At 33.9% G+C, this 16,080-nt stretch overlaps 1 protein-coding gene across 1 annotated transcript; it reads left to right on the top strand.

The window, feature by feature from the left end:
- Window positions 1-11,136: 11,136 nt before the first annotated feature.
- LOC114714100 (transcription factor MYC4) lies at window positions 11,137-13,555 on the top strand. Its single transcript, XM_028898789.1, has 2 exons — window positions 11,137-12,329; window positions 12,426-13,555. The coding sequence occupies exons 1-2, from the start codon at window positions 11,234-11,236 to the stop codon at window positions 13,223-13,225; spliced, it is 1,896 nt and encodes a 631-aa protein (XP_028754622.1). The 5' UTR covers window positions 11,137-11,233; the 3' UTR covers window positions 13,226-13,555.
- The last annotated feature ends 2,525 nt before the right edge of the window (window positions 13,556-16,080 follow it).

The following is a 16,080-nucleotide window of genomic DNA, read 5'->3' as shown; positions in this document are numbered from 1 at the left end:
AGTTAATTAAGGGGGTCATTCGACTACTTAGTTAATTATATAGTCAAGATTTGAATTTTGTTTTGCGTGTAATTTGAGGGAATTATTGCATAAAATAGGGATTTAAATTGTTGAGAATAATTAACCGTAAGGGAATAATAAATCCACGGAGGTAGTGCATTCTGAAAAAGAAGGGACAAGTTGCAAAATGTCAGCATCATCATTCAAAATTAAAAGACAAGGCATGAACAACGTGCTCTGTTTTCTCATTGGTCGGCTCACTTGTCGTCTAGCAGCCCCATTCGGTGCTTCATTTGTGCTTTGTCACAGCATTAAAAATTGTTACACTCTTTTTTATTCCCCCCGGGGGGGGGGGGGGACTGTTACAGTCATTGAACACACTCGTTTTTTTTTACCAGAAATACCCCAATTCATAAAAATATCTATATATAGATTTATTAAAAATGCATATTATTTTATAAAATATTCACATAGCAATTATACATAATGTAACAAACAAAGTTATTAAATCGCAAGCTCGACATATTTTTATTTTGTTAACTAAAACGGCATATTTAAAGATTAAATTCTGAAGATCTAACGGAATTTTTTGCAGAGACAGGCTGTCCCTATCCTGAGAAGATCTAATGAATTACCCTCTTTGGATACATGTGTTGGGATTAAGGGTCTCTTATTGTAACAAACTGTCTGATTCTTACAAAAGTGATAGTTATTCAAATACGCAGAATAGTTTCTCCAGAGTTTGCTGAGATAAAGATTGAATAATTAGTTGTAAATTCTATTCTAGCCTCCACTCTGGAAGAGATGACACACCCCATGTTCAAGATGACTTTGTAAAATTAGAAATAGATGGTTCAGTCTTACAGGATGACAGAAGTAGTTGTGGCAATATTGTTTAGAACAATCATGATCAGTGACTAGTGGGTTTCATCTGTGAAACTTATCTTTGAGCCACCAAGTATTGTAGAATTCCTTGGCATAATTCATGGTCTCCACCTTTGTTAGAACAAAGGTTATCAAAATACAGCTACATACTGACTGTGTGGAAGCCTTGTCTATGTTTTGTAGAGTAGAAAGTACATATGCCTTCAAGAGTATTATTAATTGATACTAGACTCTTATTTCACGGGGATTAATTGGAAGGTTGTGTTATTTATCATCATAACTCCATTTTTATAATCTAATGCTGGGATATATCTAATGCATTATAGCACACTTGCGAGTTTTACGAATGGTTGGTAAAGCAATATTGATTAAATAAACATGGAGGGATATATTTCTTAAATTTTGCCGTGATCATTAAAATTAAAAATAAGATTGAGACATTAATTATGACTCGGAAGCACACCGTATTAGAAGTTTGAAGATTGAATGATTGGGACGGTAGAGAGAAGGCGGCGGCTATTTTTAAATTTATTATATATTATATCAATGGAAGGTGGACATCTGGCATGCTCAGACCAGATCGCTCTATGCAAACGGGGATCACATGCAGCTGCCAACGTTTTTTAATATTAATATACTCCCCCGGTTTTAGATTTATGAATTTTAAATTTATAATTTTTAAAAATTATTCTTGTTAATTACATGAATTAAATAAAATTTTATCATTGGGATAATAATTAAAAATAATACTTTAGAAAAACTAACATATATCCAAGAAACTACGTAGTTCAAATTCCCTGCATCTATTATATCAAGTCCTTCTAATAATATATAACTATCCGTCTTGTTTTATTCATGTATTTTTATAAATAAATGATAATATTTTTTTGAGTGAAAAGGAATTTTATTATTCAAGATATTTACAGTAGAGATACAACAACAAAAGAATTGAATGATAATATTTTAAAAATACAACATATAATCATATGTGATTGAAAAACTTGATATAATAAATATACAGAACTTGATACAAGTTTTGTCAATATATTTATTATAAATAACTAACTTAATTAATTTTTTAGTATTTATAGATTCATTGCTTATTTTTATATTTAGAATTAGAAGAAGTATATTTTTATACAAAAATGAAACAAATAGAGAAATAGATATCTGAAATAATTGTAAAAAGAATAGAAAAATGACAAAAATACTTGTTAAATTTCCAAATGACTAATCAGTGATTTTAGCATGTCAAAATCTTTATAAAAATAGTTGATATTTTCACAAAAATAGTGAGCACCGCGTATTTATCATCTTAAAATTGAATAGGTATTTTATAGTCATCTGACTAAATGATAGGAACATACGTTGCAGACACAGCTAGTTTGGAGAGATTTATTTTCTACTCTTTGAACGTGACAAAAATTAGTCTATGTCGATAACAAAATATACTGTATTTTTAAAAAGAAAAAGAGCGTTTTAAAAAGAAAAAAAATGCTAGCGACGTATTACCTCCGGTACTTAATATAACAGCTAGTTAGAGATTGAATATGGTTCTAAATATAAGATCTCAATTTATTTTATCTCTCAAAAATTATAATGTTTCCTCTAAATATTGTAAAGAGTCCTCACCAAGGATAATTTCAATTTACATGATTAAAAAAATGTAGTTTAGGAAAGGTAATATATATTTGTTATAAATAATCAACTTAACTAATTTTTTTGATCTCTTTAAATTAATTACCTAATTTTCACATTAAGAACCGAAGGTAGTTACGTGTGTATGTACATTAAAAGAAAAGGGAAGAAATGATAGGGTTGATGAAGGCATGCACAGGAGGTAGTTGAATGGAAAGCTGGGTTTTCTTTTCACCTGTTCCTCCTACTTACACGTGATTTTTCTGCTCTCTTTCCCCATGACCCACCTCGTCTCTCTTGCCCCCCTCACCTTCGATTTTAATTTCGTCACACAAAAATCTAATTTAAGCCAATAATTTGTAGTTTAAAGGCGCTAAAAACTCTCTTTGTAAGTAAGAGATCACAATCTCAATCCCACTTATAATTTCACGTCACTGATACCTGCCGTCTTAATTAAAAAAAAGAAAAAACATTTAAATGGGTACTCATATTAAGTTAAAGAGTTTATCCTAATTAACTCAAAATATATAAAATTATTGCATTAATGGCAGGAGCAGGACTTAATAAAAACAGCTGAATATATCTTCAACAGGTTCATAAAATTAAAGAATATTGAGAGTTGAGGACGAGAATAGGCTAGGTCACCGCTTTCCATAAAATGAAAATATTTATTTAAAAGGCGCCCAAATACAGTCCTTGGTGCAGGAATCTAAGTAAACTCCCAACAATTCAATTATGTATCATGCGCCCAAATGAATCGTCCCATCAATTATTATTTTCTCCTCCCATCCTTCGCTTCTTGCATCATTTAGGCTCTGTTTGGATGCTCCAAAACCGTGATTTCAGAAGCACTTTTCTGTAAAAGGAGGTAACATCCTCCACATATTTACTTCATAATCCGTAAAAGCACTTCTGAAACCATGGTTTTGTTTTTATCCAAACACTCCCTTAATCTGTTTTCTGGATGCTCATGACTCACCCTACGGGGATTGTGCTTTTCCTTATGCTTGTTGTCTGGTTGCTTTATTGTGTCTTCAACACTGATGTTCTCGCACTCAATAATATCTCATCACTGTTCCGTGATTACAAAAAAAAATTCTTGTTCTAATCCTAAATGCAGGAGTTAACTAATTAAAAATTTTGTTTTTGTTCTGAATAAAATAATCTCAATTCACTTTATTTTTTAGATTTATAATTTTTTCCTAAGCTATTGACTGCATATATTAAAGGCAGTTTTCATTATTGGGGTAATCACTAAAAAGGATATTTAAGAATTCACCTGAAAAAAGGATATTAAAAAAAAAAAAAAACTAATGTATATTGAGTACCTCGATCGTCACCGCCTAAAATGCTTCCGCCCTAGCTTCACTCAAATTTGTTTCGATTTTTCGAAAAGCAATGATAACCTTCTTTTAATCACATCGGACTGAAAATTTGTTTTTTGCCAGAAATTACAACGCAGGATTTTTTTTTAAAAGAATATGTGTGTGTATATATTTATATAGACACACACACACACACCACGCGCATCTTACCCACTAAGAAAATCAGGTATTGATTTTTAAAAGTTGATATCTTTTCTTTTTTTTTGAGAAGGTTGCTCAAAACTGTAACTTACATTAAATTATGTAATAAGCCCGGAAAAAAAAAACAATTTCGGCGTTTCAATAATGTTAAACATTTTTTTAACATGATTTTTGTCAAAACTTGGGGTTTGTCATGTCTAGATTTTAGGATGTTTGGATAAAAATTAAATAATCATTTTAAATGTGATTTTATGATGTACAAAATAATGTGTAACAATATTTCTTAACAGTGTTTTTACCACCAACCAAACATTTTTTTAGTTTGATACATTTCATGTTGGGTGTCAACAAGAAATAAAAACACATGCATATTCCTCAGCCCGCTCTAGTACTCAAAGTGAAAAACAAGTCATTAATTTATTTGACAAATTGCATGGGCCCAACATTAAATCAAAACTGTACATGAAAATACAGCACAGTGCAAAAGCCGAATCTCTCGGATTAGATTAGAGATTCGATGTGGGATGCCGCGCATAATTAAGATTAAAAATGAAATCTCGTCATACCTTCAAATCAATGTGGGATTTAACTTCTTCGAAGTCACTTAAAATCTTGTTTGGCGAACTTCCCTTTCTGGAGAAATTTCTTCACCCTAGGGCTAGTTGAATAACTGTAACCAAATAAAATTGCTCTCACTTCGACCTTGTATGGTAATTGATCTGCGTTGTTGAGTTTTAGCTCCACACAACACATTCCCTATGGCTTAAATCATTTTAAATATTTTGAAAAAAGAAAAAATATTTAAGACGTTAGTGCTTATGTTTCTTAAAATACAAGGACTGAGATAAGTCGAAGTTATAGCCACTGGATTGCGTAGAGTTAAAATTTTAGGAGTGAGTTATAGTCACATCAAAACTACATAAAACAAAAGATTAATTTTTCCCTTTTTCAATCAATGTCACCAGCATGCCATTGTCACCGTAGGTCGTAGGCAAGGGTGGCCTCCCTTCTAGATAAGGACATACTCCCTCAGGTCATTAATATAAAAAGTTAGTTTGATTTTTAATTTAGAACATGTTTGGGTGACTCTCAAAACCATAGTTTGGGAGGCAAAATCATGGTTCTGGTGAGATGTCACCCAAACAGTATTAATTTTGGACCAATAATCTGAAACCATGGTTTGGATCAAAACCATGATTTTGGAATCCAAAACCATGGTTTCAGGAGAAGTGAATTCATTCTGCTTCTAGCTCAAATTGAAGAGATGATTGTGCCTGTCAGAGTAGATCTCAACAATAATATGACTTAACATTTCTCAATTATTTTTAATAAACATATTTAACATTATATCTTATAAACATATATACACATATTAATTATTTATTAATTACATTATCTTATATATTATAATTATGTTGGTAAAAAATATATTATTAACAATTTTATTCTTTCAAATTAAAATATATCATAAAATTTATTTTTTATATAATTATCATATTAACTTGTGTTTTTTTTAGTAATTTGTATATATAAAAGTACTTCTGATAACAATTATCCAAACACTCTCACTTCTCAGAATCACTTTTTTACAAAATCTATTCTTCCCAGAATCTATTCTCCAAAAGCTATTCTCCAAATCATGGTTTGGTTTCATCCAAACACACTCTAATTAATTCTAAATATAAGGTTTTAATTCATTTTATTTCTCATATTTATTTTTTTTAGAATAGTTCTTATAGTAATTACACATATTAAATATTTTATCAAATGACACTTGATTAATAAAGTATTTTAAAGAAGACAACATCTATTTATTACAAATAACTAACTTAACTAATTACCTTAATGTACTCAAACTAATCAACTAGCTCTTATATTAAGAACCGGAAGTAGTATCATGTTTATTTGTTAGATAGTTTCAATCTAATTAAAATTGTTTAAAGTTAATATTTTTTGCTTAATTGAAATTATTATTTTTAAATTTAACAACTAGTCTTGAATATGAAAATATTAAGATTAAAAAATATCAAAGGACAATTATCCGGATCAAATATTAATATGCAATTTAACTTCATTTCAGAAAGAGCCGAGTGATGTTGCGCGGCAGATGAGGGAAAATAGAAACTAGATTTCTAATAATGCACCACGAAAAGTCGGTATGCCCCTCGCGAAACAAAGAAGAGGAAGAAATTATTGTTAACGCAGGACCAAATCGAGCAAAACGTGACCCCGATATTTAATTATAAGGGAAAAAAAATCAAAGCAATGGCGACTTGGCCAGAGGTCTCATTTCATGTTCCCTAAACCGAAAAAAAATTATTTGATGAGTGGGGACCCACTGAACAGCCGGGATTGTCTGTCATGATATGCCACGTGCCCTTCCCTCCTGCTTTATCCTCTTCCTTCGCGAATTTACAGGGCCATTCTGGTAGTTACACTCGTTCGAAACATCGACCAAAGAATCCGAGTCCTGAAACATGCGAGTCAAAACATTGGGCTATTAGATGTATAAGAAAAATTATTTAGGGGCACTAAAAAAATGTTTCAGACACAAAATATTTTAATGTGCTAAATATAAAAAAAATATTTTGAGATGTTAAATAGATCTGAAACCTAAAATTTAAAAAAGTTGTTTGGTTACCATGAAAAACATTTTTTATAAATTAAAATAAATTCATTCATATGTTTATTTTGTATACCATAAAAATATTTTTAAGATTATAGTTTTAATTTCATTCAAATATTTAAAAAAAAAAAAAACCCAAAGTTGGGTGAAGGGGCGTGGCGATTAGTTGAGACGCGTTGGGCGATGTTTGGCGTCTAGGCGATATCTGCTGGTCGGTGCCCGCGTGCTCGTTCCTGGGCCCTACCCCGACTATGGACACGTGACTGACTTGGAGCGTCCAAGTACAGGATCTATCAATGCTAATCTAATCATCAACATAAAATGTATTGATACTGTTTGAAACAAAAAAGGGCGTAAAAATGGTCAACAGGGGGAGGGGGACAGCGTTCAAGCACTGGAAAATCCGTTCACATTAGCAATACAACCCATCACATTTAGATGATGTCTCATACTTAAATCTAGCGTTAAGCTATGTATTTGCGTGTGTTTAGTTGTATTAAATGAAAAGCTGAAATGAGATTTATCCAGATAAGAGCATAAAGGTGGTGGGCTAACATGGAAGATTGTCCTGATAAACAGTAACGGGACAGCACGGAATCTCTGTCTTGTATCCGGGACAGGATGTTTTTTTCCTCTCTTTCTTTTTTCAAAAAAAAAACACTATAATTTTTATATGATTTTTTTTCATGTGCTAATATTTATTTTTTATTGGGCTCTTAAAGATAAACAAATTATAAAAAAAAAATTTGTAAAAAGTTCAATTACATAGTATAAAAAGGTGTAAAAAGAATATTATAAAAAAATACCATAAAAGAAACATTTTATAATGGCTTTGTGAATTATTTTATTGAGAAAGAAAATTTTGTTGAGACAATACTGCAGTTTAAAAGAAATAACTATTAGTATTTAATAAGTGAATTGGATAATCTAATAATAATTATTAATAAATAATTTTAAAAAAAAAAAAAACTCCGGGACGGGACAATCCCGTCCTGTGTCCAGTCCCGTCCCAATTACTATCTTGTCTTGTAGTCATCCTGTTTTGAAATTTTTTTGGTCCCGTCTCAAACTTATCAGAACCGAGACGGGACAAATTGAACACTTCTATACAATATGATGAGCCTTTGGCGTCACTTTTAAATGGAAGATGTGAGACATAACGAAAATTGGCCAATTGCAATTACAGTATTTAGGGGGTTTAAGAATCAGTTCATTTGTTTGGGAGTTACTCGGCTGCATTTTGAGATTAGCATGTCTTGTAATACATTTCGTGCCAACACAAACAATTTTCAAATTTTCAGTATTTTTTGAATCACAACATGCTGTGTAAAAAATCATATGCCCATCTCTCGGTGGTGAAAAACTTGTATACTTGCTGTAGTTGGTGGTATATCTTGATAAGAATATAATGATGACTTACAAAACAGTTCTTTTCCAAGCAAATTATCTTTCTCTTATAATTTCAACAACAATCTAAATTACTATAACCTCACTCTTTTTGTTCTATTTATAAAGTAGAGAAAAATGTATTTTTTTGGTCCTATTTATATGGTAACAAGAGAAATTTTATATGAATGTACAATTTTACCCATAATTTATTATTGTGTTAATTTTATTTATACGAAGTATAATGTATATTAAATAGAGATAAAATTAAAAAGTTATTAGCTTTTAAATGAGTAATGAAGTTTAATGTTTTTCTTGATCCATGTGAAACATGTTAGAAGTAACTTATAAATAGGACCATAAGAGTATATCACAATTATTATTTGCAATTTTGTGTTAGATTGCATGCTAGCATAATGTAATTAATGAAAAATAAACCATGCATTTACTTACTTTTTGCCCTTGATGAATTGACAGTGCATAATAATCCCCCCAGTTCAAAATATAAGCAACAAATAATTAAACTATGCAACTCAAAAGATTGATTAAAATTAATTAAAAGCACTAAATATGTAAAAAAAACGAAAAGTAACTTATTTTTGTAAAACACCTTTATTTATGGAAAAAGGTAAGTAAAAGGAAGAATGAGTGAAAACAAAATGAGAGAGGATGGGCGAAAAAGAAAATAAGAGAGACATATAATTAATCAGGAGTAAAAATAAAAAAAAGTATTAAATGACCAGGCAAATCCAATTTGATGCTTGCGGTAAAAAAAAATCAATTTTTTCCCAAAAATTTGATGCTTATATTTTAAATTCAATGAGTAACGTGTAAATAAGAAATTTCTCACCTCTATTCACCTGCATTCACGTGCACAATTAAACTGGGATGACATGCTCTGGATCGCTCGTAGGTCGCAGTTGTAAACAAAGTACCGCATAATGTTTTTGAGAGTTTTATTTTCTCCTGACAACAAAAAAATGATACTCCTCCGATTCTAATTTATTTAAGATCGGATAGTAACATTTTTCCCTACACAAAAACTTGAAACATCTGCCTGAATTGTTGATTTTATGAGCCAGATTATTAGTCGGTGCTCCCTCTGTGGTACGGAATCTCTTCATTCAGTCTCCATTTACATAAAACGCAGCTTTTAATATTTTTTATTTGTTAAAACCATTTTCTTAAAAAAAAAATTACAGCCTTATTTCCCAATCCATTTGAGCGTTTCTTTCTTGCTGTTAAATAACTCTCTACATCTTCTTTGGCATGCCCCGAATTAGTCCTCTTCCTGCATATTTAATCATTAAATTAAAAGTTTCTTTTTTCTTAATCCCATCTTTAGCAATCTCCAAAACATAGTAATTTTATTTGTTTTGTTTATTTTTTTAATGATTATTCTGACTTCACATTCCATTCTCGTCTCATGTCAAGGCTTATTAGTTTTGAAATGTTTTTTAATCTAGTTTTCTCACTCTTTTCTTATGACAAACAAATCTGTAATATGTCATAAAACTATTTTTCCTATTTTCATTAGAGTGTTTTTTTCTTCCTAACAACAAATCCCATTCTTTCCCGCTAGCTAATCCAATATTACCATACCTCTTCTATATTATTAAATTCGTGAGCAACTTTGGGAACCATATTAGTATCCATTACTCAAAGATAAGCTTGAAAAAAAAAAAGAAACACAAAAAGAGGAAAGGAAAAAATCAACGCAAACCACTATGAAAAATAATGTTTGAATCAAAATTAAAATAAATATAAAAAGCATGACTTGAACAAAATTCCTTGAGTGTCATCCACGAATTCACAAAAAATTCCGCAATTTTGAACAGAATGAGGAGATTTTCCAGATTATTAAAGACAAATTTTAACACTTGAAGAGGCAAAATATAAACAGGGCATTTGAAGAAAAATTTTATTTCACCTTGTTTAGTCGTTCTTGTAAATCACTGTTGATTGCTTCATGTGTAACTTTCTTTGTATTATCACTGTAGTGGTTCTTTGACTCAAATAGCAAGACCGGCTGCGTGGAAAATTTCGTGACGAACAATCTTCTCCCGCGCTTTTTTTTTCCCAAAAAAAAACCTTGTTAAGCGTTGCATTTTATGTAAATGGAGGCTAAATGGAGAAAAGAAATTAAAAGTAATAAACCAAATAACGTTTTCAAATTAAAGTGAGGAGAAGCCATACGAAGATAATAATCATATTTTACTTTTTTGTAAATATTTGGCGTGCTTGTGTGTATATTTAAATTTATCTCAATATTTATTTTTATTTTAAATTTTTAAATCGCCGCTGATTGTTGAATACCTTAATATTTTGTTAAAAACAATACTTAGATCAATTTTATTACATTATTCGTTAACTATACATGCTGATGTATCTTATATTTAAAGTATTATTATTGAATTTTATCAAAAAATATCATTATTGAACTATAAATCCGCATGAATAAAGAACCCATGACCACATATACCTAAGAAACTTAATACTATAATAGAAATAAAAATTTGATATAATTATTTTTTTAAACACATATTTATTTTGAAAATTAATACTTGTATGTAAGCAAAATTAGATAATATTTTCTTTTAAAAAAGTTCAATCTGGCCTCTATTACTTTTCTTTTTATGCAGTGCATAGATTAACTTTTATAAAATAAATATGTTAATTTTTTTTCTAAATTGATTCAATTTTTATTTACCGGTGCCCAACGTCAAATGACACGTGTCACTCAAGCAGCAATATGAAACTCTCTTTGGGTCCCAACTCACACGCTCGCGGGTTGCGGCGTAATTGACAAGGTCCTCTAACTTCAACGTGCCATGGCCAGACATTGTCCACTCAAGTCACCTCAACTATTACCACGCTCTAACGACGCCGTTTTCCCGAACCCTTGGATTAAATGGCCTTTCCCTTTTCTTCAGAAACCCCAACTTTCCTTTTCTACCCTCCGACGCCTAAAATTCAACCCAAATGCGCTTCAAATAAATCTCAAATCCAAATGCGTTCTTCGTATTTAACGTATTCCTCTCCCTCCATCGCCACCACCCACCCCCTCAGCCCCTTCATTCTCCTTCGGTAGCGCTTCGTGCTTCTTGTTTATCTTCAGGCTCAGTGCTTGCGCCTGGTGCATGGAAGGACACAGTATCGATCGCCGGTAACGATGAATATTTGGACCGACGATAACTCCTCCGTCATGGACGCTTTCATTGGTTCCGATCTATCTTCTCTCTGGCCTCCTCAGCAATCCTCTGCCTCAACGACCACTACCACTGGAACTGACCCCACCAAAGCTTTCTCTCAAAACCATCTTTCGGTTTGCATCTTCAATCAGGAGACTCTCCAGCAACGTCTCCAGGCGCTGATTGAAAAAGCCAGCGAGAGCTGGACCTACGCTATCTTCTGGCAATCTTCTTGTGATCACTCGGGAGCTTCCGTGTTGGGTTGGGGTGATGGCTACTACAAAGGCGAGGAGGAAAAAGGAAAGGGGAAGGCCAAAACGACGGCGTCTTCCGCGGCGGAGCAGGAGCACCGGAAAAAGGTTCTTCGCGAGCTTAATTCGCTCATCTCTGGGTCCTCCTCCTCCCCAGATGACGCTGTAGACGAAGAAGTAACAGATACCGAGTGGTTCTTTTTGGTTTCGATGACTCAGTCGTTTTACAACGGCGGCGGATTGCCGGGGCAGGCGTTCCTCAGTTCGAGCCCTGTTTGGGTCGCAGGTTCCGACCGGCTGGTAGCTTCAACATGCGAGAGGGCGAGGCAGGGTCAATTGTTCGGGCTTCAGACTTTGGTTTGTATACCGTCGGCGAGTGGGGTGGTCGAACTAGGCTCCTCGGAGCTGATATTTCAAAACTCTGATCTGATGAATATGGTCAGGGATTTGTTCAATTTCAGTGGCGCCGAAGGGAGTTTTTTATGGGGGTCAAATGCTTCAGCTGCGGCTGATCAGGGTGAGAACGACCCTTCGCTCTGGCTCAACGATCCTTCTGCAATTGAAATTAGGGATTCGGTGACTACTGTTGCCCCCAATTCAGTGCCCAGTTCTACCAACAGTCATAACAATAATCCGAAGCCGATGCAGTTAGACACAAGAGGTTCCACGACTTTAGCTGAGACCCCAAGTTCCATCCATATCCCAAACGCTCACCATAGCCACCAACAACAACGGCAACAGCAGCGTCATTCGCTGAACCAGGGTTGCTTTTCACGGGAGTTGAACTTTTCGGACTATGGATTGGACGGAAGCGGCGTGAAAAACGGTAATTCGCATTCCTTGAAGACGGACTCGGGTGAGATTTTGAATTTCGGGGAGAGCAAGAGAAACGGTCATAATGGTAATGGAAATTTACTTTCAGGTCAATGTCAATTCAATGCTGAGGAGAAGAGGAGGAGGTCGCCTACGTCTAAGGGTAGCAATGACGAAGGCATGCTTTCTTTCACTTCAGGTGTGGTTTTGCCCGCTTCAAATGTGAAGACCGTCTGCGGCGGCGATTCTGATCATTCCGATCTCGAAGCTTCTGCGATGAAGGAGGTAGATAGTAAGGTGGTCGAACCAGAGAAAAAACCTCGGAAGAGAGGACGAAAGCCCGCAAATGGCAGAGAGGAGCCTCTGAATCACGTTGAAGCTGAAAGGCAGAGGAGAGAGAAGCTCAATCAACGGTTCTATGCGCTTCGTGCTGTGGTTCCAAACGTTTCAAAGATGGATAAAGCATCCCTTCTGGGTGATGCCATATCTTATATCTCTGAGCTCAAGTCGAAGCTTCAGAGAACGGAATCAGACAAGAACGAATTGCAGAACCAATTGGATTCTGTGAAGAAGGAACTCGAGCTGGCCCACAAAGGTTCAGCGCCACCTCCACGGGAGAAAGAACCAAAGCCGCCCAATCATCATGCTGGCAAGATTACTGATTTGGATATCGACGTGAAGATCATAGGTTGGGACGCGATGATTCGGATTCAATGCAGCCGGAAGAACCACCCAGCAGCAAGGTTGATGGCGGCATTGAAGGAGCTAGACCTGGATGTGAGCCACGCGAGCGTCTCGGTGATGAATGATTTGATGATCCAACAAGCAACGGTGAGGATGGGGGGTCAATTCTACACGCAGGAGCAACTCTGTTCAGCACTGTCGTCCAAAGTTGGCGATGTCCGATAGGTCCTTAACAATGGGAATATAAGGCTATTCCTTGTGGTGTTGGGCTATGGAATACTTTTGAGTCTTCCCCGCCAGAAACTCTGTAGCATACTACTGTCCTAGTGTTTCCGGTAGCTTTAGTTTTTTGGTAGCTTGGTTTAAATCTTGAGGTTATTTAATTTAATTTGGGAAGCCGGATTTGAGCCAGGGGACGTCATTCAAATCAAGTGTGGGCAGGGATAGGTACCTCGATGAAATGAAAATAGAGTAATTTAGTGTCGATATTGTCAAACTAGATTGTGTTTGTATATATTATCATAAATTTGATCAATGCATGAAATTTCTTAGATATGATCAGTGACGACGGTTTGTTCGTCATTCTGGAGTTGTGTTTGAATATGTTGGCACTTCATATGGGGGTTAAATGTCTTGAAGAAGGTGAAATCCTTGATCCTCATGAAACAGAGTTTCCTTTTTATGTTTGGTAACATGGAATTGAGCAAAAAAAAAAAAGAAAAGAGGACCTTGTAGGGTCAAAAACTCGCAGCTTCTGGAGCTGAAAGAAAGGGCTTTCGTTTTCAGGCATGTGATAAATGCATCAGAAAACCCTCCTTTCTCTTTCTGACAGTAATTAATTGTTTGATGGGTCTGCGATTTTGACCCCACCCGCCTCGACAACGATAATATAACTGCCGGGGTGTAGCGTAAGCATGTGGAAACAGCGAATCAAAGGTATGTGGATGCTGCTTTACCCTTAAACTGGTCGCATACGAGGCTCTGATCTTCCTATGAACAGGCAAACATGAGGAGCAACGAGCAGAGCAGAGCCCCATATTTCATGGAAACTAAAAAATGAAGCTTCTTTCTGTTCTGGTGATCGTCGCCAAAACTCACTTTTGGCTTGGAATATTGCAGGCGGCATGTAATTATAATTTTGGTGTTAGGTTAAATAAAATAGGTTAACATTATGATGCAGGTGAAGAATTATGTGATGATTGTGATAAGGTAGCAGTAAGAAAGGGTAATTAAAAAGGTGGAGTATTTATGTGGGTTTTTAAGATGCTGACGAGGATGTGTCCTTGTGAATCACGTGGTGTCCTTGGAGCTCTTTCAGGAATCATCACTGAGGATTTGCCAGTTGCTACCATTAATAGGTCCCTTTCCTTCTCTTGTGCTGCTCTATTCACTTTCTCAATTTCTTTCTTTCCCTAAGCCATCAGATTATGCTCACATATCTCATATTTATGATAGAATTTGTGCTATTCCTTTTTCATGTAAATAAATGTATACAGTTAATATTCATCAATTAATTACAAAAAAAATTATGAATATCCAATATATCAAGGTATATCCAATTAATCTCAAGGAATAAAACGCCATCTGCAAACGGAACGGAACTGTCTCCCCAGATAATCCCCTTCATCATTTAATTAAACTCTTGCCTCTTCTCCCATGACACCATTTATGATTCCCTTAATTTCCACAAATCTGACATTTTTAATTACATACGAATCACGAACTTTAATTTACTTAAACTCAGCATTTTGTACATGGCAAAAGCAATTGTACGATGTCTGCTGCAACTAATAGAAATTGGTTCTTTATAAGAGATATAGTCACTTAATTAGCCACGATATTTCAGCTTTGAGTTCGTACTTCGTACAGATACAAAAATATGTTTTACATTCAAAAGAATTATTCTTATTTAGGCAATTAAATTGTCTCAATTAGGTTTCAGCAGTTTCCCCACAAAAGAAAACACACCGACATAGGCACAGAAATCAGGAAATAATAGTGTATACGTCATGATTGAGGATATTTGGTAGTTGGGCTTCGAAATGTGGCACCAGATCTTTAGTGCTTTTTTTATTTATTTGTTTTTTCTTTTGCGTCAAAGAGATTTTGTGGGTGGATTATTTGATCTAAAGTAATCTAAGAAGCGGACCAGGGGGGGAAAAGCCAACATAATTTAATTACAGGCTAAAAGTGTATATTGTGTGCTTTGGTTTTATATAAGATTTCAGTTTGATTATATTCTTTAATTTTATAAAGTCTCTTTCCAATTTTCTAATCCAAACAACCTTAGTTATAATACTGAAAAATTAAACTTATGTATGACAATTTTTTATAATATTTTGTCAATCTTTGAAATTTCAATATTAGAATTCGTTATTTGTGACATTACAGTTAAAAGACTGAAAAGTTATGCTATAGCATAAAATCACAGAGTTAAAATAAAACTTTATATAAAATTAAATGACTAAATATATACTGTTGTCTTGGTCAGTGAATGTTCAAGTCTGCTTAATTAATTAATTCCTCGCTTTTCTTTCTTTCGCAACAACTAAAGTAGATCCACGAGGACCACGGCATAACACAATTTTAATAAAAGAAATGTAAAGTAAATGGGATGAGATAAGATAAATGATAAGAATTAAGGACCACTTTAATTATCATTATCATACAAGGGGCATGTGGGGACCCAAATATCAGTGTTTATATATATATATATATATGTATATGTTTGTATATATGTTCCTTTCCCAAACATTTTTTTGAGCTATATATGAATGCTATTCATGACGTGTGATTGAAGTGAGAATATAATCTATATGTTCTTCAATCATTAGAATTAACTAGTTTGAGCAACACATGTTCGCTTTACAACCAACTTTGGTGTTACACATAATTGTTAGTTAGGAGCATTGCTTTAAGACAAGTTTTACGAATTGAATATTAAACATGTTACTTTGGCATACATACTTTGAGCACACTATATGTAAAAACAATATTTCATCATATTAATAATTCTTAATGTATGTTTTTAACATTATCACATCATGAAATATGTAGTGTTTGTGCGTAGAATTGGATGA

The sequence above is a fragment of the Neltuma alba genome, unplaced genomic scaffold, assembly GCF_004799145.2.
Source record: "Neltuma alba isolate B1F8T4 unplaced genomic scaffold, ASM479914v2 tig00011485_pilon, whole genome shotgun sequence".
NCBI lineage: Eukaryota > Viridiplantae > Streptophyta > Magnoliopsida > Fabales > Fabaceae > Neltuma > Neltuma alba.
This window is presented reverse-complemented; position numbering and strand designations above follow the sequence as displayed.

Coding starts and splice junctions, on each gene's coding strand:
- LOC114714100 (XM_028898789.1), top strand. CDS start 11,234: ATGAATATTTGGACCGACGATAACTCCTCCGTCATGGACGCTTTCATT. Junction 12,330..12,425: donor CGGAAGCGGCGTGAAAAACG/GTAATTCGCATT, acceptor ATTTACTTTCAG/GTCAATGTCAATTCAATGCT.